At 41.1% G+C, this 23,431-nt stretch overlaps 1 protein-coding gene across 4 annotated transcripts in view; it reads right to left on the bottom strand.

Moving 5' to 3' along the window:
- The window catches only part of LOC111320870 (uncharacterized), a 43,781-nt gene that overhangs the window by 5,523 nt on the left and 14,827 nt on the right, over positions 1 to 23,431 (bottom strand). For 3 of the 4 annotated variants that reach the window (XM_088740559.1, XM_088740560.1, XM_088740562.1), the window contains 47 exons: positions 21,196 to 21,240; positions 21,053 to 21,106; positions 20,279 to 20,323; positions 19,081 to 19,278; positions 18,207 to 18,260; positions 17,915 to 17,959; positions 17,053 to 17,106; positions 16,908 to 16,961; positions 16,343 to 16,396; positions 16,035 to 16,088; positions 15,788 to 15,841; positions 15,331 to 15,375; positions 14,991 to 15,044; positions 14,828 to 14,872; positions 14,384 to 14,437; positions 14,242 to 14,295; positions 14,008 to 14,061; positions 13,831 to 13,884; positions 13,611 to 13,664; positions 12,729 to 12,773; positions 12,102 to 12,146; positions 11,961 to 12,014; positions 11,568 to 11,621; positions 11,043 to 11,096; positions 10,797 to 10,850; positions 10,452 to 10,505; positions 10,153 to 10,206; positions 9,893 to 9,946; positions 9,437 to 9,490; positions 8,873 to 8,926; positions 8,560 to 8,613; positions 7,487 to 7,540; positions 6,577 to 6,630; positions 6,233 to 6,286; positions 6,092 to 6,145; positions 5,793 to 5,846; positions 5,060 to 5,113; positions 4,480 to 4,533; positions 4,319 to 4,372; positions 3,963 to 4,016; positions 3,406 to 3,513; positions 2,821 to 2,874; positions 1,942 to 1,995; positions 1,802 to 1,855; positions 1,573 to 1,626; positions 1,091 to 1,144; positions 347 to 382 (listed from right to left, as the gene is read on the bottom strand). In XM_088740559.1, coding sequence (XP_088596685.1) covers positions 347 to 382; positions 1,091 to 1,144; positions 1,573 to 1,626; positions 1,802 to 1,855; positions 1,942 to 1,995; positions 2,821 to 2,874; positions 3,406 to 3,513; positions 3,963 to 4,016; positions 4,319 to 4,372; positions 4,480 to 4,533; positions 5,060 to 5,113; positions 5,793 to 5,846; positions 6,092 to 6,145; positions 6,233 to 6,286; positions 6,577 to 6,630; positions 7,487 to 7,540; positions 8,560 to 8,613; positions 8,873 to 8,926; positions 9,437 to 9,490; positions 9,893 to 9,946; positions 10,153 to 10,206; positions 10,452 to 10,505; positions 10,797 to 10,850; positions 11,043 to 11,096; positions 11,568 to 11,621; positions 11,961 to 12,014; positions 12,102 to 12,146; positions 12,729 to 12,773; positions 13,611 to 13,664; positions 13,831 to 13,884; positions 14,008 to 14,061; positions 14,242 to 14,295; positions 14,384 to 14,437; positions 14,828 to 14,872; positions 14,991 to 15,044; positions 15,331 to 15,375; positions 15,788 to 15,841; positions 16,035 to 16,088; positions 16,343 to 16,396; positions 16,908 to 16,961; positions 17,053 to 17,106; positions 17,915 to 17,959; positions 18,207 to 18,260; positions 19,081 to 19,278; positions 20,279 to 20,323; positions 21,053 to 21,106; positions 21,196 to 21,240 — 2,655 coding nt within the window. Of the gene's footprint in view, positions 1 to 346; positions 383 to 1,090; positions 1,145 to 1,572; positions 1,627 to 1,801; positions 1,856 to 1,941; positions 1,996 to 2,820; positions 2,875 to 3,405; positions 3,514 to 3,962; positions 4,030 to 4,318; positions 4,373 to 4,479; positions 4,534 to 5,059; positions 5,114 to 5,792; positions 5,847 to 6,091; positions 6,146 to 6,232; positions 6,287 to 6,576; positions 6,631 to 7,486; positions 7,541 to 8,559; positions 8,614 to 8,872; positions 8,927 to 9,436; positions 9,491 to 9,892; positions 9,947 to 10,152; positions 10,207 to 10,451; positions 10,506 to 10,796; positions 10,851 to 11,042; positions 11,097 to 11,567; positions 11,622 to 11,960; positions 12,015 to 12,101; positions 12,147 to 12,728; positions 12,774 to 13,610; positions 13,665 to 13,830; positions 13,885 to 14,007; positions 14,062 to 14,241; positions 14,296 to 14,383; positions 14,438 to 14,827; positions 14,873 to 14,990; positions 15,045 to 15,330; positions 15,376 to 15,787; positions 15,842 to 16,034; positions 16,089 to 16,342; positions 16,397 to 16,907; positions 16,962 to 17,052; positions 17,107 to 17,914; positions 17,960 to 18,206; positions 18,261 to 19,080; positions 19,279 to 20,278; positions 20,324 to 21,052; positions 21,107 to 21,195; positions 21,241 to 23,431 lie in introns of those variants that run through there. The other variant, XM_088740561.1, reaches the window with a different exon arrangement.

Here is a 23,431-nt window from a genome sequence, read left to right as displayed (position 1 = left end):
AATGTATGGAGAATATGCATGCTGATGTTAGGGTGGAAGAGGTTAAACAATTCCTTTCTGGTACCGTTCAGGGCAGGCCTCAGTTTATATCGAATATCATCAAAATAGGATAAAAATTACCCAGTTCACATGCTTACTTAAATACAGGACACTAGACCTAAAAATACAATTACTAAATGACAATACGATCGACGCGTACTTTTGCTATACGAGCACATTTTACTTCACTTATTTTCCACACGACGACAAATGATCGTTACCCTGACCTCTCGAAAAGGTTGGGCCTATAAGCCGTACAATAGTTCACTACAAAAATAAAAGGGAGGGGGAAGAAATTTTCTCATACCCTTTCTCCTGGAAAACCACTCAGACCATCGATTCCCTAAAATCAACAGAAAATCATATATTCAGTGATGTGGCGCCTACGTTTGAACAACTGTGACCATAGTGAATGAGAGCAAATTTACAATCCACATCATTTTATTTTGTTGGTTTCCAATTTAGCTTCCAAATCAAAGAAATCAGGAATTGTAGGTGTTGGTACTTAAAGCTTTTAGATAACTTGAGGTTGAAATATCTTCTTAGTTGGACAATGATGTGTGCACTCTGATTGGTCAAAGGTTACGGCATCATGTGTGAAACTCGACCAATCAAAAACGTTGGTTGTGAGGGAGCTCAAAATACCACTATCTTACGATAGTTCATGGATACAGTAATCAAAATGAACTTCTTGAGGAAAATATAACCAGTTCACTTTTCACGGACATTGAAAAATCCTTTCAGGAATCCCTGAGAAGCCTTAACCATCACAGTCCCAAAACAAATAAAAAACAACCGGTAACAACTTAGTTCTCAAGTCCTCCTTCTACCGCGATAGAGAGGACCCTGGGAACGAGGTTATACTGGTAACATCAATCACGGTTTGGCCAGCTGGGTTTTCCCGTGCGTGAGGCAAGTGACGCGTTCAATTCAGATTCAAAGCTCATTAGCTTCTCTTGCTGGTTTTCTCATTTGTTTTTGAGTATAATTACTTCGGTGTCGGGTTAAAGAAGCTTAATTGAAACGCTAACTGAGAACAATGTCAGCTCACCTGTGAACCTTGAGAGCCCTGGATACCAGCTCGTCCCAACGCTCCGTCTTCGCCCTGTAAAATATAAAAGTTGTGTTTCTGAAACTCCAACAGCTGAAACCGGTCTAACACAGCCAAGCTTTAGCCAGATTAAATTCATAAATTCTTCTCCAGATAAAGACCTTTAGCTTTGAAAGCTTCTCGAGTTTTGGTTCTCTCGCATGTAAGGAACACAAAGCTGCCTTCCGAGTAGTTGTCCCTATTAACGTAAACAGACGTTTAGCGTCGAAGATTCGCGCACTTTAAGGAACCAACGATTCGGAAACTCCTCACTCCCGGCCTTTTTATGCTAATTATTCTTGTCGATTTGTCATAGATTCCCTTCAAGCTCTGTTTCCCGTAATCTCCCTTTGAGAATTTCAGGGATGCGTGTACAGTAATTAGATATTTCTCTAAAAGTGGGCACTTGAAATTTTAGTGACTTTCATCATCTTTATACATACCCTTGGACCGGTTCGACCTCTGTTTCCTTTTTGCCCAACAGATCCTTCTGGTCCCTGAGGAAAAAAAGAACTTGAATATTTGGCATATTACAATTTTTTTAAGAGTCTAGTTGGAAGAATAATAGAGTGAAAAGAGGAACGAAATGTCCATCCGAAGCGTGGTAAGAAATACCACACCCTCTCCCTCCCCCAAAAACTTGAAAACATCGATGGACAATAGTTTGGTTACCTTCAGGCCAGGTTTTCCTGAGGGACCCCTCTGACCAGGATCACCGCGGTCTCCCTGGAAATGAAAGTAATGAAGAACTTAATTGTTTAATCAACTAGAAGTCGACTGTTAAGTTACCATTCACTGGAAATTATTTTTACTTTATTTCCAACTATTCCAGTTTCTCCATTTTCGCCGGGTTCACCAGCATCTCCCTGAAAAGAAAAAGTAGTCATGCAATTAGACCTCATGTAAGTCGTAGATTCCTAAATGATTTTCAATTGTGCTATTGTCGCGCGTTACTTGACCGTTGGAAAGCCCTATGCTTGGTTCACGCAATATAATTCATATCGTGGGCTCGTTGCATGCGTCGAAGCCGTGCCACTTTCTAGTTGGCCCCTAACATGAAAACCTCATCTATAACTTTCTGCTCGATTGTGTTCGCCGAGCGAACATATCATCGAATTGCGTCACTCACAGCTGTTTCAAAAACGGTGAACCGATCACAGCGTAGCAAACTGTTTCATATGGTACAACTAACCAGAACAATTCATCGCATAAATAATAGTAGCAGTATCGCAATCTACAACAGAAAGACTACATCGTGAGGTAAATAGCCTGCATTGCCGGTGTATTTTGGGCGCACGAGTGCACGTTTTCGTATTAGGCCGCCATCTTAGATTTGGTAACTGTGGAGGATTGGAGCGAGGAAATATTTGCCGAGGGAGTAGGTGTTAAGTGGAAAAATGAGCAACGGGGGAGAGGGAGGGGAAGGAAAAAATACTTTTCTTCTCCTTCCCCTCCCTCTCCCCCGTTGCCCATTTTTCCACTTAACACCTACTCCCTCAGCAAATATTTCCTCGCCCCAATCCTCCACAGTTACCAAATCTATGAGGCGGCCTAATACGAAAATGTGCACTCGTGCGCCCAAAATACGCCGGCACTGCAGGCTGTGAGGTAAACGATAGTGCTTTCTCATTACCACAACCCTTTAAATGATATCATGAAGTTCCCTCCATTTTGTAAGAGCTGACACTTACTGCTTCACCGGCTAATCCCTTGGATCCCAAACCGCCTGACTCTCCTCTTCCTCCCTAAAGAATGTAAAAATAAAAAAAAAAATGATTAATTAAGAATAAAACAATATACACTGTGAAGTGTTTTGATCTATCGAAACATCGTTTCATGAATCGTGAGAAACGAATCGTGAGGTACTTTTGGTCATGTTAAAAGGCGCTTTTAAATTTCTATACCAGGTTAACACGATAGCAATTTTAATCGGTTTTGCGTTCGTTTGTAGTAACAACCGTTCCTTCATTTGATTGGACAGTTCATGTTCGAGCCATAACCGGGACATCGTGTGGTGGTTCTGAACGAAACACTTAACTTTAACAGCAGCTCTCTCCGCTTAGGAATATAAATATGGGTCCCGGACAACACTGGACACACTATTATGCAGTAATGGAAAATGAGGAGGGCTAGGTTGCAATAATGTTGTATGAAGCGGCAAAAGATATAAATAGTAGTTGCTTTTTTGCCACAGAGTTCAGTATATATGCCAGTTGTTCGATCCAGAAGGTTTCATGCCATGTCAAAGACAACATCGTCTTTTCTGATATACTTACGTCCATGCCACTCGATCCAGGGCTTCCCCTCATCCCTGGGGACCCGGCAATTCCGGGAAGGCCAGGCTGCCCAGTTGTTCCCTGTCCACCGGGTTCTCCTGGTACACCCTGTACGTGGAAGACAAAAATTTTCGGCTTTACGACCTTGTGCTTATTGAAGAGCAAACAGCTCATGAGAAATAAAATCTTAGAGAAACTTCTAACAGTGGCAGCAATTTCAAGCTCACAACCCTAACTCAGCTTGAGGAACGAGGATGGTGCTCATTTGCGTTCTTCTCCCACCGCTGTGGCCTGATTTCAATTCGTCTCTTTCAATTCCGATGTTACATGTGGGTTGCGTTCGTCTTTCGTTCTCGCCCTTGCTTTGTGGGTTTTTCTACCGGTCCTCCGGTTTTTTCCACCCCCAAAAACCAACATTCCAAATTCCATTTCGACCCGGGAACAATGGACAAGAAGACCTCGTGGAATGTCCACAGCTAAATTCTCGAGAAAGATGTTTTCTGTCCTGTCACGAACACGTGACAAAGAAAATTGTTCAAGGATACATTTCATCCTACCTTAAATCCATCACGTCCAGGATTTCCGATGGGTCCTCCAGATCCCAAAGTGCCCTAAAAAGTGCAACTTGAGAGTTTCAAACAGTATATATTGTTAGGTCACCTGAAGTCATTAGATCAGTGCATATGATGGTGTTTCAGTTTTTACAATAAGAAGCAAATTTCAAAAAGTACAGGGAACACGAGGAACAACATCGTTGCAACACGTCCCTTCAATAAACCGCTTAGTGTATCGTGGCTATTCCCGAAACGAGTGGCCGCGATTTGCCTTTCGCTACGATTAAGAAAGAAATTCATGAACTCATGAACTCATCGTCTTTAAACTCACCTTTTTTCTCATCGTCTTTTAAACTCACCTCTTTTCCTCTGTCTCCAGGGGAACCTCTTCGACCTGGCCTTCCAGCCTCCCCCTAAATCATGAAAGAAAAAAAGACAATTTGTCCATGTTACTGACACCTAACGGTGGTTAATGCAGCAAACAAATCAGTAAAATAAAAGAAAAACGTTTGGTTCAAACCTGCTTTCCTGTGGCTCCATCTTTTCCGCTCGCACCAGGATCTCCTGTATCACCCTGTTAAAAAACTGAACTTGAGTTTTTTCAACTTTGAAATGAGGATTTCTTAAGCATACGAGGGCAAAAAAAAAATTAAACCAACAAACAGAAATTATAAGTAGAAGGATTTTATTCATTGTAAAGTCCAGTTAAGAAATAATTAATTTGGAATCTCAGGAGAAATCCATGATTTCGGAAAAAATATGATATTTTCCACACCCGTTGTTAAACCTCTAACGGTTCTACCCAATTTCAAACCAGGTATCAATACCAAAGTCAAGAATTGGTAAATTTCAACCGAAGATTTAGCTCTAAAGATATATTTTGTTTACTCCTCTTTCGCCATCATTCATTTGGGGTTAAAAACGAAATTACATTTATACGCTCTCGTGGTTCCCTTGATGAGACCATAATGATCAAAATCGATACCCGTTTTCAGCCGTAACGGCTCAGTCCAAACGTATAGGGGGCGCATACCTTTATGGCTTATACAAGGGTTTCCCTAGAGGGAACGAATATCCAAGATGTGCATTTTTCATCTTACCTTAGAGCCAACCTCACCAATGATTCCCCGAGCGCCAATCAATCCATGCAGACCCTGGTGACGTGCCAAAAGAATATTATTTCAAAGGAGTAAAAGGAACAGCTTAGGAAGCGCTGGCCCACCAATGAAAAGGTCCAGGTTCAAGCCATGGTCGGGGGAGAGAGTTATCGTTTCAATTTCTTGAGCGAGACATCAAGCCCGTTAATTGCCTCTCCCCCACCTTGAAATAAAGATAGGCAGTTTAGGACTGCATGAGGCTACTGATGTAGCACAATTTTTGTAGCATTGAAAAGAGATAGAGGTGGTATAATGATGCTAGAGGGTAGTGTTGCAGAAGATTTGTCTCGCATGCAAAAAAAAAAAAAACCTGCCGCATCCCACATATTTATGAGTACCCGGTTAGACAAGAAAAAGAATTCTATTATTACCCTCAATCACTCACTCACTCACTCACTCATCTCGACAACATATGTGGCTTCGCTTCCCAAAGGAGTAGTAGCCACAAAAATGGCTAACTGCATACTTGATATGAAATCCTAGGATAAGGGAAGGTGGGGTAGCCTGTGGTAGACTAGGATAAGGGAAGGTGGGGTAGCCGGTGGTAGACTAGTGTTCCAACCAGAGGAAGTCTCAATACTCCTGGTCGCTTCAGGCTACGGAAACAAGATTGAGTTCCGGCAGTAACAGCTGAACTTGTTCCAAAGACCTAGCCTAACCCGCTTTAAATATTTACCATTTGTCCTGTCCGCCCAGGTGGTCCGCTGGGCCCACCTTCGCCTCGTTGACCCTGTTTGCAAAGAAATTCCAACAAAATGAAGACGATGCTCGAGGTTTTAAATTGTCGCTTTTCCCGATGTAAGGAAATGTAATTATAGCAAAACAAGATAGCACATATCAATGACAGTGCGTTTATCTGAGCAACTGTGCGCCTAACCCTCCCCTAATCCAAAAGAAACCCAAACTTGTTATCAGTTGACTGTTATGCGCAGTTGCTCAAATGCTGACACTGATTAGATCGCACCGTGGCTTCACCTGAGGACCGCTGTCTCCTGTACCGCCAAGTACACCATCACGTCCGGGACGACCCTGTCATTTGACAAAATAAAGAAGCCAATAAACATAAAGGAAAATAGGCGTGGGTAATTTTTTTTAATTCAGTGTTTTGTTTCTCACCGGGATTCCACGTTCTCCTCTACTTCCCGGCATTCCTCTGTTACCAAGTGACCCCTGAAGAGATGGGAGAACAATAAATCAAAAGCAACTAATTAATGATCAGACAACAATGATGACGATCATGATTGGTAGAAAACAGTTAATAACATCCGCGGAGGTGACGGAACATTTTGAGATGAGAGGGGCTTTTTTTAAACTCCAAACCAAGCCTATCATGAAACTACTTGTAAAAAGATCACGAGACTCGCACTAGCGACATTTCCTGTACCAAATCCTGGGGAGACTAGAGACCCTCTTCGCCTTGCCCCCTCCTCGCTCTGTTCCCCCTCTTATGGTCCACTTACCGCTTGTGCTGGTTTACCATCCAACCCAGGTATTCCTGCGGCTCCCAACTCTCCCTGTAAGGATTACAAATGGATGTTGATTTTTAGAGTCAATAGTGTTTTTTCGTGAGGCCACCATGTGGAGAAACAATTACAAATGCCTCCTACAATTTGTACCCATCAAAAAGTGCTTTATATTTAGGTTGAGTATTATAAAAAACCAAAACTTTGGTAATAATAAAGGCCAATCAGAAGTAGTTGGTTGAAGATTGAAAAGATTTGTGATGAAAAGTTAGCTTGGCCAGGGTAATACTGAGAGGAAGCTGATCTCGGGTATCCAAAACCATGTCAAATGGATAAACGAGGTAAGTTTCTAAAGAAACTGTGGTGCTACGTCGGTGGGGGTAACAAGGTAACTTGGTTCTATCAAGTGAGTTGAAATTGTAAATTGGCCACCGTAAAGATTTAAAAAGCTGATGTTTCGAGCGTTAACCCTTCGTCATTCGCTCTGACTAAGGGCTAACGCCCGAAACGTCAGCTTTTTAACTCTTTACGGTGACCAATTTACAATTTTAACTTACTTGATAGAACCAAATTAACATGTAAAATGGACTCTAAGTAAAAGGACTGGTACACAGAACAGTTCATGATGATCAATATATTTTTTTTTTTGAAGCTGAATTATACTAGCATTTTGATTGGTTCTTACTTATGATCTAATGGATAGGGTCACTTTTCAAAAACATTTGCTAGCTTATTATATAAAACGATAGCCTCTGTGGTAAGAACATCAGTGACATTCACGGCTGCACCTTGCGTGCCTCTCTTTTGTTGTTACCACATTTTCATGTCGTCATGTGTGTTCTGTTACTGAACAGACGGACGGGAACCTGGAATATATTTGTTAATTAAAATAAGTCAGTTCACCAACCGATGGCCCTGTGGCCCCTGGAGATCCCATCCCACCTGGTGCACCGTTGCCTCCCTGAAAATTGTAGAAATAAAAGCCACTAAGTGAGTCGGTGATTCTTTGGGCTTTTACGGAATCTGTTTCCAGATTTTAAAGAAATAAATTTGTTACAAAAAGTAACTCCCTGGGTAGAAAACAGACAGTCTAAGACTGCATGTGGCTACTGGTAAAGCACAATTCAGCTTTATTCGCCGATTCAAACGGTAACATGCTCTCTCTTCCGAGGACAATATTTCCTCTGAGTTACTATGATCACCGATCACACATTTTAAGATATTTCTGCAAGGAAAGCTTTGTCTTTTCACGCGCCATCCTAAAATAATTGTGAGATGTTTATCGTCTTTTGACGTATTCCGAGGATCATCTAGTCAAAATTGGGTAAAGCTCACTCACTCATTCTCATTCCCATCACTCACTTACTCACTTCGACGACGTATGTGGCTTCATCTCCCATAGGAGGCAGTCGCCTCAAAGAGAGCAGAACAACCGTGTCGATACAAGTGCATACGTACATCATGTTTGTCGGTCTTTTAGTATTCATATATTCATGCCATTGTTGACCATTTCTCTCCCAAGATCTCATTAGTAGTCCTCCTTACTGTATAACAGACAATTCTTACCGTGTTAGTTCGGATAGTTCAGTATTAGATCGACTAACAACCTCTAACTGATGTTTTTCGTTATTCGCGTGACTTGTCTGTTTGATATTGTGTTAATTGTTGTAAGCAGAAATTCTGCCTCGGTAACTCACGGCAGTTATAGGGTTACGGCTCATTCCTGAATCGACCGTACTGCCGTCGAGCGATAGACATCACATGGGCCCTTGATGAAATTAGTGACAATTCCTTTTGTTGGTCAATCCTTTTAAACAATAGCTGTATCTTACAATATTTTCCTTTAAATTGCCTAACCATATACCACGAGGAACGCAGAAACGAGAGCATCACAAACACGATCGAAGTTTGCGCGTGGGAAATTTTCTCTAATCCCTACAGTGTTCTCTAGGAAAACGTTACACGGTATACACTCCTTACCAGTGGCCCTCGGTCCCCTAAAGGTCCGTTTGTACCCCGATAACCAGGAGCGCCCTGCAATCAGAAAAGGCACGATAGTAAAGAGTATGCTAAGACTACAGAAAGTGAAGCCTGTGAAAGGGTCTTCTTAGTCAGAGGAGACGAGTGAAAAAGCGAGAAAGCGAGAAACAATGGGTGAAGGTCAGGGTTCTATTCGTCACTTTCCTAATCATAAGACTAAAGAAATATATAAGACGGATTTTAGCAGTGGCGCTTTTATAAAGTGGCTCTTGTTCCAATGTATTTCCAGTTCAAACAAATTTGGTTAACTTACCCGAATGCCTTGTTCACCTGCAGGTCCCGGCAGTCCATCCTCGCCTAGCGATCCCTTAGGTATAAATGAAAAGAAGGGAAAACACATATCTTTTTACTCAGTGAGGTGACTTCTAAATCGTCAGTAATTTGCAGTGGAGGCAGGGGGAGGGGGGACTCTACACCCCGAAATGTTCTTTTGAGGCACCGAAAGTCTCCGGCCACCTGGTAAACCGCCTGCGACCCGTCCTCGTCACATATGTGGTTTGTCATGAGCCTATTTCGGTTAAAACTTTGTGATATATCGAGACGGACTCCTCTTCTAATACAGAAATGTATCTTAACCGATCACACCATTAAAATATTATGAATAAACGTAATCTTAAAATCCCAGCTGGCAGGATGCAGATCAGTTGGCTACATAACATGTGCAGCAAAGGAACTGAACTCGGCACAACTGAGAACAAATCCAGTGAGTAACATGGCAGAGAGCTTCAGTGAACCCGGGACCAACACAGAATAAGACCAGCGCCCTATCCACTCAGTCACACTGTCTCAATGGTGACCAAGCATTCCGTGTGCATACTTTTATGCCTGGATCTCCTTGTCGTCCTTGATTACCAACAGGTCCTGCACTTCCCTACCGTAAACAATAAATAAGCAAGAAAAATGAGGAAAATTAAAGTATGTTATGGAGCATAAAAAAGTTTGTTTGAAAGATAGTTACAATGCGTTAAAGACCAAATGTGAGTTCATACAAAAAGATTGTTAAATAAATTCACCACTGGTTTTCTTCTATTTTTTCGTTCATCGTGTCGCGTTTTGTGATATAAATAGTGTGGGGAAAAAAATCTTTTTCAACAGAAAATGTTTTGTAAAAGTTTCGAAGTATATTTAACCGGCAGCAAGGAGGTTCTTCTCTGGGATCAATACAGGCAATCCCGAGCAAGTAGGATAGGCTCGGGTGGCCAATCAGGATATAGGATTTGTTCCATCTTACATGCTTTCGGGGCTAGTTATATAGACAAGTTGGCATACTTACCTCTGATCCTTCAAATCCGGGGCCGCCTTGGTCACCACTATCTCCACGCGGACCCTGAGGAAAAGAAACAGCAGTTCGTTAAAGATCAATGGAAGACCGGCATCAGGAACTAAAGTAATGAAATAATCTATGCAGATGAAGTTTCAACTAGTGCAATTGCCAGTTAAAGACGCCAATATGTTGTCAGGTCTCTTCATTTAAAAGTAAGACTTGAGTAGAAAAACAAGTTTTATTCTTTATCAAAACTACTGTTTACGTACCAAGTTGCCATTGTTCCCTGGCATTCCTGGCAAACCACCTTCACCGGTCACTCCCTTAAAAAATAAACGTACACAATCATGAAAAGTTACTGATCTAGTAGTATTTATTTATTTATTTCAAGCGGGAAGGGTAATTAAGTCCACTGAAATAATGAGAGGATCCCGCCATCAATGGAACGAATTGACGCCAACATGATAAGAACTTGAAGAGGAGGAAAAAAGACCGGAATCGAAAAGTAAGGAAAATTGAGCCTCTTTACTCAGCTAAAGAAAGTGAAGGTCGTGGTTAATTTTCATACTTTCTCTCCTCTGCTTCCTTTAGCTCCACGTGATCCCATAAAACTGTCCTTTCCCTAACAATAAAATTCAACGAGATAAATGAGAAAAAAGCCGTGAATACCGTTTTCTGTTTTGTCTCGTGCTTGCTACACACAAAATCGCAAAGAAAGTTGTGCTGTTTTCCTGTTTTGTCACGAGCGTGGGACGAGTTAAATTTAAAACCTTGAATTCCTGTGTTACGACGCCACCTCCCAGCCCCCCCAGCCCCCCAGCCCCCTCCCCCCAGCCCCCTACCCCCAGACCCCCACCAGCCAAACCCCCAGCTTTTTCATTGTTTCAAACGAAAGAAAACGTTAATAACTTACGGGTTGTCCGTTTGATCCTCGTTTTCCGCGCTTTCCATGAGGGCCTCTCATACCCTAAATTCCACATAAAGAATAAACCAATCTGTTATTGCTAATTCGCGGTGGAATAAGGTCACCCTTCTTAGCTACAAGCCAGTGAAAGAATATCTGCGTAATGAGTTGCAATTCACCGAAGATAATAATTTTCATCAAAAGATAACATTTTAATTTATAGTGATTTTATGATATATTATGATATGATATTACCATTTCACCCTTGGAGCCGGGGTCACCTGAATGACCAGGTGCACCCATAGAACCCTAAGAAAGGGAAGATATAAAGTAAACATGACTGAAATAACTGACGCTTTGAATAGACCACGTACTACTTATTGGATTTTATTTTGCGATTTTGTACAATTGTTCTCGATGAACTGCATAAACAAGAGAATTAACAAATCGACATTGGTTTAGCGTGCCCTGTACTCTTATCGACAACGATATTCGTCATCACAGTTGTTGATAAGAGTAGAGACCACGCTAAACCATTGTCGAACCGTTTTCTATCGACGTCAAATAAAACGATAACTTCACTGCGTGACACGTTATGTGATACGTTAACGCGAGCAGCGTTGTTTGTACTCTTATCGACAAAGGCAAATTAGCCAATCAGATTGCGACATTACCGCCAACTGTTGTACTATGCAGTACATTTAATCGACACAGATCCTTCTCTCGGTACAAAGAGACATAGGAAAAAAACATCTCATGGCGAGGAATAAAATCACTTACTACACGTCCCACAGGACCCAGAATTCCAGGCTGACCCATCGGACCAGGCACCCCCTAATAGAGACAATAGCAAATTTTTGATTGAAAATATGATAAAAATATTAGATGTGAATAGTGTTTTCTTTTGAAAGTAACATTTTTCAGGAGGCTGGAGTTTATGTAGTCTCCCTGTTTGGTCTCGTCACGTAAATTAACTTCTGGTAGGAGACGTTAATTTCCCACACACGAGATTACTGTGTGATGGATGTCCTCCCCTGCGGTGGGATGGGTGGGTTTATTGGGCCCGCAGTAATCGGCGCAAGCTGTTGCGGTGTCCCTGCCGGTTGGCGAAGCTAAATAAAATAAAAATAAAATAAAGTAACGCGCTCTCGGGAAAACAGAAATCCCACTTACGATTTGTCCAGATTTCCCCTGGTCACCGCGTTCACCCGAGGCGCCGGGCACACCCTAAAATGAATAACTAAAGTATAAAGAGAAGCACCATTGTATCTTGTTATGGAATAAAGCTGGCAGAGACTGGAAAACTCAACTAACATTTTTTCCGCTTGATCCTTTGTCTCCAGATTTTCCCATTGGTCCCTGCAATGCAACGTCTAAAAACATAAGAACTTTGTGGCGAAATTGATTTAAAACGTTTCCATGTAGGCGGTGTTTTAAATATGACAAATTCTTTTCAGTCGAAATTACCAGTAATACGTACAGCATACTTGTGAATGCGACCACATTTCATGATTTATGGGAATGAGTGATATTTTCATAGATTTTGGTACTGCACAAGTCGCAAAGGTTTTAACAAAAGCCTGTGTCCGGCGAAGGTCTCCCGTCGCCTGTAAGGCTTCTTATTGCCCTCTGTTTACTCTGTTTATTCTGTTTAGCCTACACACTGGTTCCCGTGTTTGGGTTTCACCGCCTATTACACCATCGCCAGCTGCTTATGGAAAAAGTTATTAAACCACTGCTTCTGCTCATTCCCTAATCAAACATCCCAGCAATACGAAGATATCAAACAGTATTCTTCTCAAGAGACCTCACAGCTTTGGTCTAAAATAAATTTGAAAGAAAATGGCTCATATAGCATTGTCAATTTAACATAATAGATTGATCTCTGTCTGGAAATAATGTCATCAAAGTGTCAGATTAAGACGTTGAGTTCTTTCTGACCTGACTTCCCGGAACACCATTCATGCCGTCGTCTCCTTTAGATCCCTAAAAAAAAAAAAAAAAAAACAGAATCAAAAATTGATATGTACATTTTAATTCGTTTGTCTCATGACTTAGAGTCTAAGCGTGCAATTCCGAGCCGGCAAAATGGGCCCCGCTCGGTCAGCAGTCAGAACACAGGATTCGCCTCACATTGTCCAAGACCGCTGCCGGCTATATTTAACAGTTATTCGCCGATGGCGAGGTGAATATCGCCGACTAATCCCCTCGACTTCGTCTCGGGGATTATTCGATAATATTCACCGAACCTGAGGCGAATAATTGTTTTAGTCTAATTTCTGAGCTGAACAACAGAGAAATTTCTAAAATCATAACATTTTAGTAACGTTTATTAACATTTTATTTTAACATTTTATATAAACCGCGTGGAGAGGTTTATATAGCGTCATATAAGGAACCGCTCGACCAATCGGATTGCTGGAAACTCTTTGCTCAGCTCTGAAATTACGCTAAAATAAAATATTCTCTCCATTTTTCAAGTCAAGCCATTCACCATTGCACTACTGCTCTTAAAAAGTTAATTTGGTGTTATGAACTGAGTTGTTGATGTGAATTGGCGACAGTAAAGAGATTTTAAAGCTGAGGTTTCCCTTTCACCTCTTTACGGTTGGCCAATTTACTTTAACTACTTAGTTGATAAAACCAGATTATATTGTAATAGCCCCCTGCGACGCAGCACCACAGGTCTGGGGTATCAAAATTAATACGACAATAACTACTTTCTGGAATCCATTTTTAATAAGGTTTGCACTTCCTTTTCTGGCAACATTCTCTAGCAGCAATTTGTAAACTTCAACCTCATCTGTTTTGTCATACACCTACCTTTGCCCCAGGACTTCCGTCGTCTCCTTTTGACCCGGGGAAGCCTGGTAACCCCTGAACAAAGGGGAAGAGATGCAACTCAATAATTTATCATCACAACCACTATACACAAAACCTTTTTAGATTTCATTTTGGAAAAGGTCCATATACCCACCTATCTTCTAGAAATTTGAAATGAAGCAACACAATACATATCTTAGACAAAGAAAACATTCCTTACCTCTCCCCCTGGTAATCCAGTGTCACCTGCCTCACCAACTGCACCACCGGACCCCTGTTAAAAAACAACAGTTTAAACTGTACTGTTAATACATCTGAAATATCTGGAACGTGTGTGATGTGTTCAGCTATGGGGAAAAAATCGACAATTCAATCTAGGGGTTTTGCTTCCATTTACCTGTTGACCAGCTACTCCAGGGGAACCTATCGTTCCACTTGGTCCAAGAGCTCCCTGCAGCGGTAAGCGGAGAACAGCAATGCAACATTTTTTCTTTTTAATTTTTGTCTTTCTCTATGCTATTCTTTCTTTGAGCAGAAGTTTCGAACAAAATAAGATTCAGGTAAACTTAACCGCAGCACAACCATTTTTTTTTTTTTTTTTTTTTAATAATCAACAATCATGCAAACAAACCTTGGGTCCTTCGGGCCCGGCTTCTCCTTGTTCTCCAGCATCTCCCGGCTTTCCCTAAAAGGAAACCAAATCAATTCTTTTTCGGTAAAGCATGTCTTCGTTTTAAAGAGTCCTGTTTAGAAAAACACGATGTAACTCGCACCAGTTCGCCTTCGGTTCCAACTGGACCCGATATACCTGGGCTTCCGGAGGCTCCCTGAAAGACGAAAAAAACAAATGAGACACAAGTTTACAACCAGGTGCTTCACATCTCGAAGACATGCGAAATTTTTAAGCTCGACTTAGAAGTAAACAAGGTTTGTGACTCTTAAAAATAAATCATGGGGTGACGATCGAGTTTGTTGCTAGCGAATGGACTTCTGAACTCAGGAAAATAACGTTGCTTTTTAAGTTCTGTTGAAGAAAATAAGCAAATGTATATTATGTTCACAGACAGGTCCTGATTTTCGAACAACTACACATTGACCCAACCTTTCTCTCTCTAACCGACTTCTTCCTTTTTGTAAAGCGAACAAATTATCTATAATAATTCATAATTACCAGATAATTGATAATTGATAACCAGATAATAATAATTGATAATTACCAGAGGACCGACTTCACCAGGTTTCCCAGAATCCCCTTCCTCGCCCTGAAAAAGATTCAGGTGTATTCTACATGATTTTTCATTCGATGGCTAACTCTTTTCAACTTAATTAACATAAGTTAAATTTATATGAACAAAAACCAGAGTAACCTGTTTCTCTTACATGTAAACCGGGTGATCCGGATCGACCAGTTCTTCCAGTCAGTCCTGGCGGCCCCTGAGGGGAAAAAAGGATAAAAAAAAAAAATACATATTTTGATAGACTCTGGAAAAAATATCACGTATTAGGGAAGATACGTTTTCCTTTTTATTTGATGTAAAGACGAGAAGAATTTCAATCAGCTCACGATTTAACAACTCAGTTGGTATGGACCTTCCTGCGAAGGCTCTAGAAAGAACTTCCAATTATTCTTGGGTTTTAAAAGCTGAATAAGTCCACAAAGGCTCATGTTATTACTGTTGTTGTTCTTGTTGTTGATTTTTTGTTGTTGTAAATTACCTACCTGTTCTCCCTGAACTCCAAGAGGTCCATAATCTCCCATGTCTCCCTAGCAGACCAATAATTTGTGTTTAGCACGACTAAGCAGACATGTAAAAGCTACATTAAATTATAAGGTAATTTTGGTTTGATCAATTGAGTCAATAAGGTAATTATGTTAAAGTTATTGACCTGCCAGTTATGAAGCATTTTGATTGGTTCTTACTGACGTTCAATTCAGTAAAAGATCACAGAAGACATCAAAATGTGAAAGAACATCAGCGACACACACGGTTGCACCTCACGTGCCATTCCTTTTTTTTTTTACATGTCGACTTTATCCGTGATCTATTACTGAACAGATGCACAGTAACATGCAATCAATTTGTCAGTTTGTTAAAGGATGTTTCATTCGTTTCTATCATAGTTTCCATCAGAGTATTCAGGACTTTTAACATCACTTCTGCAACATTTAAACATACCCTTTCACCTTGTCTTCCCGAATACCCTCGCGACCCTTCTATTCCAGGCACTCCCTAAAATGATGATAACAGTAATAATAATAATAATGATAATAATAATAATAATAATAAAGCGATACAAAAGTTAAAAGTATTTAATAAGAGCTCGATAAAAATACTCAAAATTATCACCATAAGGTTCACAAGTATAGAACTCAACTGCCAACAGCTGATAAATTATGTTATTTGTAATACTGAAAAGTCTTACCTTAACACCACGTTCCCCAGGTGATCCCATGGGTCCTTCTGATCCTGCTGGTCCCTGGGGGATGTTAAGTGCTTTGAATTTAACCATCAAAATATTTAAGATCAACCATTGACCACTTTCGAAAATGGCTGCCGGATTGATATTCTTTTGTTTAAATTTAAATTAGCCTTTCTAGCCTCGTTCTCCAGTTCAAAATTCAAAAGAATGCATTTTCTCAAGCGAGGCTAGTGAGGCTAATTTGAATTTAAACAAAAGAATATCAATCCGGCAGCCATTTATGAAAGTGGTGTATGACGTAACATACTTACCCTTGAACCGATGATACCCATGGTGCCTTTGGCGCCAGTGTCACCGTAAGCTCCCTGAAAAGTAAACATAGTAACTTTAAGGAGCTGGCGTTGTTTTGTTGTCGTTGAGTAACGTCTCGATATGTTCGGAAGTTTTTGACGGGAAGCACGATTTTTGAGCGGAAGTGATGGCTCAGGACGGGGAAGATTAATTTGACACAGATTGCAAATGGAACCTTGAGAAAATTAAATTAAATTTGTAAGATGTACAATCAGCGTGTTTCCTTTAAGCAAAGACAAAACAGAGGAACACCAGCGTGTTCCCTTTAAGCAGAGACAAAACAGAGAAACACCAAACGCAATGGACAAAAACGGACAGAAAAGAGCTTTCACTCTTGCCGCAAGGAGCCCTCGTCTTAGTCAAACGGCAAGAAAATAAACAGCGGGCTTTCAGTTCTAAAGAATTAATCCATCCATTTATACTGAACTATATACACCAAAACAAACATGAAAAGACAATGATGGTGATGAAGTTCCTCCTAATACTATAATCATCATTATCAATTATTCATACTTAAACTCTTACCCTTTTCCCTCGAGGTCCCCGCCTTCCGGGTGATCCTGGTCTCCCACTGTTACCCTGAAACGGCAAAATGTAAAATATTTTTCAATAATAAGACAACAAATTAAACTTTAGCCAAGGAGATCTTTCCTCTTTGTCAAGGTTTTACCGGTTTGCCTTTTACACCAACTTCTCCTCTCTTTCCAGGAATCCCTGGATTTCCCTAAAAATAAAATGCAATAAAAGAACCCGACGTTAAACTGGTCGGTTGTTTCCATCGGTAAAATTCAATTATTTCTGTTGACATGTATAACTATTTCAAAAAGCGGCCCCATGAGGTGCTTCCCTCTGAAAAAAGGTGCAAAGGAAAAGGGAAGGTTATCTATGCAAACTTGAACCTTTGCTTGATTTTGTGAAATGGCCGCATTCCAAACCATTCGCAGTGTAGCCTAAAATTTTATCTAAACGTTAATTTTTCTAAACCTTGTCGTGAAGGCATTATAATGACCACAGAACAACCATCTTTTTTCCTCGAACAAACCGCATATCACTAGGGCTCAGTACCCAGCAATTGTTGTTAACACAGTCCAGACAGACAGACAGACAGACAGACATCTATATTTATACAGGATAGCCCCTTCAGTGTAGTAAACACTGGTATCAACGGGGGTCCTGTTACCCACCCAACCCACCCCAGGGGAGGACATCCATCACACAGTAATCTCGTGCGTGGGAAATTAACGTCTCCTGCCCCTAACCCTGCAGGAGACGGGACCTCCATTTATTCGTCCCTATCCGAGAAGACTAGAATATCTAACCATTTCTTGATGTTAAAGAAAGGAAGCATATTCTTCTCAGTTAATTTTTAAGACCCTGAGTGTTGGTCCGGCCGGTATTGAACTCTCGACCTCCCGCACAGCAGTCCGGCGCTCTCCCAATTGAGCTAACCAGGCGGCGGTTAAATACAGTTAACACAGGTTAACACAGTCCATCCAACTCTTGTGATCTACTATAACCGTCCCATTACATACCGTGGATCCTTGATATCCTCTGGGTCCCTCAGTACCAGTGCTCCCCTGAAACAAACAGAGACCCGATCAATATACAAAAGCAGTATAGCTATCGAAACGTCGCGATTTATATTAGACAGTGAGACAAGCGAACAACCATTCATTCATCGATTCTACCACGATGAGCAAATACATCCTTTATAACAAAGTACTTCTTGAGTTGACACTAGATTGGCTATCTATGATCGATCCCTCTTGGGATCTTCGAATTCTCAAACTGTATTGATGTGAAAACAATAAAATTTATACTTACTTCCCGACCGTCAAGTCCTTGTGCACCCATTTCTCCGGGAGATCCATTATCACCCTGAAAAAAAATATCACCACTACTATCAGAGAAATTTAAGTTAAACTATAGTCCACGTTCTTTTAATGAACATTCATGAGCGAAAAGTCCTGTTGATACCAAACCTGACCGCTTCCTAAAGAATTTCAGGACATTCGACGTTAGCATCAGCCCCAGTTACAGATATGCTTCCTTTTTTTTAAATTTTCACCTGAGAGAGAGCTGAAAATTTGATGGTTTTGGTTAAATTTACTCACGCTTGATAGATATAAGATGATTCTCTCGTTTCTAAATTAATTAACATGGTAAGTGATTCTCTTCATTTCGGCTCCATAACATTAGTTGGCTACAGAACCGCCTGCAAATTTTACGAGAGTTTCTTTTACACCAGGATTATCGAGTCTTTGTTTGGCGGGAACAGATTTTTTGCGGTACAAGATAACTAAAATTTCTGCTGGGAACTGACCTTTGTGAGTTCCTACAGACATTGAAAAGCGGCAACGTTTTTTCATTTTTCTTATTTTGGGGTTTTAAAAAACAGGACCTGCCTAAAGGATGATACGCGGAAGTCGATGAGAATACGATGGGAATAATTGAGAGAATTTTCAGCATTCATGCCGCGTTTTTTAAAGGTAAAGTTTTCAAGCGGAGATATATTTTGCCCACCGATAATTTGCTATAAAAGTTTCACGAAATCACAGTCCAAGGCATCTGTTATATCATTTCCGACGCGCACTTGTTAATTTTTTATTAAATAGTCTACAGAAATCAAAAGAAAATCATTTTACAACTACTTACGTTAAATATTTAGTAAGCAATACAAGAACATTGTCTTACTCACGATGGAACCCTTTCCCCCAATCGGTCCCTGTTCTCCAATCTCTCCGTCACTTCCCGCCGTCCCCTTCGGCCCCATAGGTCCAGTATTACCACTGTCGCCTTGGTAACCCGTATATCCAACCAAACCACTCGTCCCGCTTTCTCCTTTTTGTCCCACAACTCCTGGAGTACCTGGAGAGCCAGGCTTACCAGCTGCGCCCTTGAAAAAGGTAAAATTTTCGAAATGAAGATCAGAACATAGGACTGGCCATTTATGTAGAAAGACCTAGGAAAGGGTGCGACTGAGGGGTAGGAATAAAGGTTGGGGGGGGGGTTGAGTTTTCATTCCCCTGTTAGTCTAAGGAGCCGTCACTGACATTAGGGACCTTGAGCAAATTATGACGGTGACGGCAACGAGAACGTGGCAAAGCTTAAGTTCAAGTTTAAGGAGCCGTCAAACACTGATATTAAGGACCTTCAGCAAATTTCGACGGCGACGGCAACGAGGACGTGGCAAAGCAAAAGATCTCATGAGCAGAATAGCCAGCACGTGCGTTTTAAAACATTGTACACTTCTTAGCCGTCCTCTGCAAAACAACAACGTGAAATCACTAAAATTTGTTTTGTCTGCGAGCGGAAACAGCAACGGGAAATTATTTTAATATTCTTTGGGAACTCAACGCTGCTTATATATGCTATGGCGGAGTTGAGGTGTGGCGCCGGTAAATACATGCAGTCGTTTTCGAAGTTCTAATTAACAAATGGTAAACACCACAGCGTACACCATTGAGTTATGGATGCACGCGGGAGGTTGCTGAGCACGAAAGAAGCGTAAGAGTCGCTCGAAGCGATAGCCGAGAGCGACTCTAGCTTCTTAAGTGCTTAGCAAACCTCCCAAGTGCATCCATAACTCAATAGTGTACGCTTTGGTGTTTACCATTTGTTTTATAAGATAACATTGATACATTGTAGCTAAAGAGTTCCCTTTTATTTAACAAATCTTACGTGACCAGAAAAAAACAAGCGCGCGCGGAAAACTAGTCTTTGCATTTGCTCACGTCAGCAGCGTACACCCATGGGCAAATGGGGGATGCTAAATTGACCAATCAGAGCGCGCGCTTTACTTTGGTTATGTTATAACTAAAAATAGAAATTCATTTTTTAATCGACGTTTTCCTTGGGGTTACCTTCCTGACTGCTAAAGCTCCCTATCCACTCACCTGGTCACCTTCCTCGCCCTCGACACCTTTAGCTCCTGGAGAACCCTGAGTCAAAACATAATCGCTCTTTCAGTGCATGCAATCTTCCGAAAACATTGAAATTGGATATAAACAAATCGTAAGTAAACAGTAAGGAATTTTCAAAAGTTCATCTTCATTTCTGATCTGTATGTCTCTCATCATTTTGAACATTTATGTTCATTAAGCGATTGAGATACCAATAATTTTCGTAACCTGTTTCGAAATGCTCAAGAGCGTGGAAAAGTCAAATCGCAGACATTGTAACTATTCTCAAATGATCCGAACGGCCTGCTCATTCAGACCTACATAATAGCATCATGAACTGAGTTAACGTCTGCAGGGCAGGACAGGTTGAGCGAGCCGGTCCGGAAAATGCCGTCCAGCCCAGCATTCACACGGCTCTGTTGCATTTTCAGAAAGCTTTTATTCTCATCGGACGCACACTCTTAAAAGAGCGAAAAGAGGAAAGAAGTCATGTTCTACGATGGTTTATGATTTTCTTGTTTTGACTTGAAGAAATAAAGAACAAGTTTTTGTTGTTAAATAGTTTTGTAAATGACCAGCACCCGTCCTTCTAGGCACAGTTTAAAGATTCTTGAGACCAAGTGGTCACATGATAATTATACTTATAGACTTCGTTTGGTCGGGTTGAATGGGAAAATATTTCATTCACTTTCGTGAGGCACGGACCGAGCGAGTGATTTCGAGTCTGGCCCTCCAACACAATCAAGAGGTACACATTATTTTACTCACAGGGGATCCCGTACTTCCTTGCTTCCCAGTAATTCCATGAGGTCCCTTTTTTCCCTAAAAAACAAGTGCCCATAAGTCAATACGCGTAAACGTTAGTCTCTAGTTAATTAAAAGTACAGAGAAGCTGATTTCCGTAAACTCACGGGTTTCCCGTTGGTTCCTGGAGCGCCATTTACACCTTGCATGCCCTTGAGGACGAAGAAATCGAATAATTAGACCTGAACAATTTCAGTGAACTGTATTTTCAATCCACAACCGATCACTCTTTATGTGCTGGTTTCCCATGAATTATTTCGAAAATAATTAAATATCTTTAGTGATTCGTTCAAACCGCTAACGCCGTAACTATCATCAATGTTCATAAATGTTATGGCCTTATGGTGCATACAATGTAAACGACCTTAATTCACTCAATAAAGCAGGTAACTTTCTAAAAAAAAAAATGTGATGTTGCGCCGGTGGGGGTATCAACCAAATGAAGACCCGGGCAAGAGTTCTGAAAAGAACTAGAGTCTCCATGCGATTGAATAGCCCCCAAATCACAAGAAAGAACTTGGGCACAACCACCTTCGACCGTATCCATCTTCAAAGTGAATGCGTGACTACTAAGACCACACAATGCAACACGCGCCTCCTAGATGATTACGTCATTATGCATAATGTCTATTAGGTTTGATCAGCTGAGTTGATAATGTAAATTGGCCACCGTAAAGTATTTCTAAAACTGACGTTTTTCAGCGTTCGCTCTACGTCAGAGCGAAATGAGGAATTGTCGGTTGTGTATGCTTCATATGCAGAAAGTGGAACTACACTTAACGTACGAACATACTAACAGGATAAACAAGAATAAATTAGTTGAATGAAAGTGTTCATTGATACTTTGAGAATTAAGAGTGCCGAATTGAAAGATAAATTTTTGTTCTAGAGTTTGGCAGCTTTTTCGATGTAAGGAAATGCCGCAGACTGCCATATTCTGCTTAGAATTATTTGGGAAATTCATAAGTCAAACAACTAGATTCCACGTAACGAAGTCTTCTCAAATTCAATTCTCAAAACTTGCCTCTAAACGGTCACTCCTGGCCAAAATGCCAAAATTAACACTAGTCGTCAAAATGCCAAAGCAGCCACTACTGGCCAAAATGCCTAAAGGGCAACTACTGGCCAAAATGCCAGAACAGCCACTTTTGGCCAAAATGCATTAACGCCCACTACTGGTCAAACTGCCATAACGACTACTAGTGACTTAAATGCCATAACCGCAACTAGTGGCCAATATACCAAAGTTCCCACCAGTGGAAAAAATGCCAAAACAGCCACCACGGAACAAAATGCCAAAATAGCCACTAGTAGACAAAATGCCAAAACGGCCACTAGCGGCCAACACACCAAAATTACCATAAGTGGACAAAATGCTGAACCGACCAGTGGCGGACAAAATGTCAAAGCGGCCACTAGTAGACAAAAAACCAAAACGGCCACTAGTGGCTAAAATGTCCAAACGGCCACTAGTGGACAAAATGCCAAAAGGGCCACTAGCGGTCAAAATGCCAAAACGACCACTAGTGGACAGAATGCCAAAACGGCCACTAGTGGCTAAAATGTCCAAACGGCCACTAATGGACAAAATGCCAAAACGGTCACTAGTGGACAAAATGCCAAAAGAATCACTCACTACTGGACAAAATGCCAAAACGGCCACTAGTGCAGAAAATGCCTAAACGGCCACTGGAAAAAATGCCAAAACCGCCAGTAATTGACAAAATGCCAATACGGTCACTAATAGACAAAATGCCAAGACGACCAAGAGCAGCTAAAATATCCAAACGGCCACTACTGGACAAACTGCCAAAACGGCCACTAGTGGATAAAATGCCAAAACGGCCACTAGTGTATAAAATGCCAAAACGGCCACTAGTGTATAAAATGCCAAAAAGGCCACTAGTGCACAAAATCCCAAAACGTCCACCAGTGGACAAAATGCCAAGAGGGCCACTACTGGCTAAAATGTCCAAACGGCCACTAGTGGACAAAAGGCCAAAACGGCCACTAGTGGACAAAATGCCAGAACGATCACTTGTGGACAAAATGCCAAAATGGCCACTAGTGGACAAAATGTCAAAACGGCTACTAGTAGACAAAATGCCATAACGGCCACTAGTGGACGAAATACCAAAACAGCCACTAATGCACAAAATGTTGAGATGCCTAAAATGCCTAAACTGCCGCTAGTTGCCAAAATGACAAAACGGCCACTTTTGGCCAATATGCCGAAATTGCCACTAATGGTCAAAGTGACAGAGCAACCAGTAGTGGCGAAATATCAACAACTGCGACTAGTGGACAAAATGTCGAAACGGCCACTAGTTGCTTAAATGCCAA

This window comes from Stylophora pistillata, chromosome 12, assembly GCF_964205215.1.
Source record: "Stylophora pistillata chromosome 12, jaStyPist1.2, whole genome shotgun sequence".
Lineage (NCBI taxonomy): Eukaryota > Metazoa > Cnidaria > Anthozoa > Scleractinia > Pocilloporidae > Stylophora > Stylophora pistillata.
Note: the sequence above shows the minus strand (reverse complement) of the source record. Positions and strands in the feature narration are given on the sequence as shown.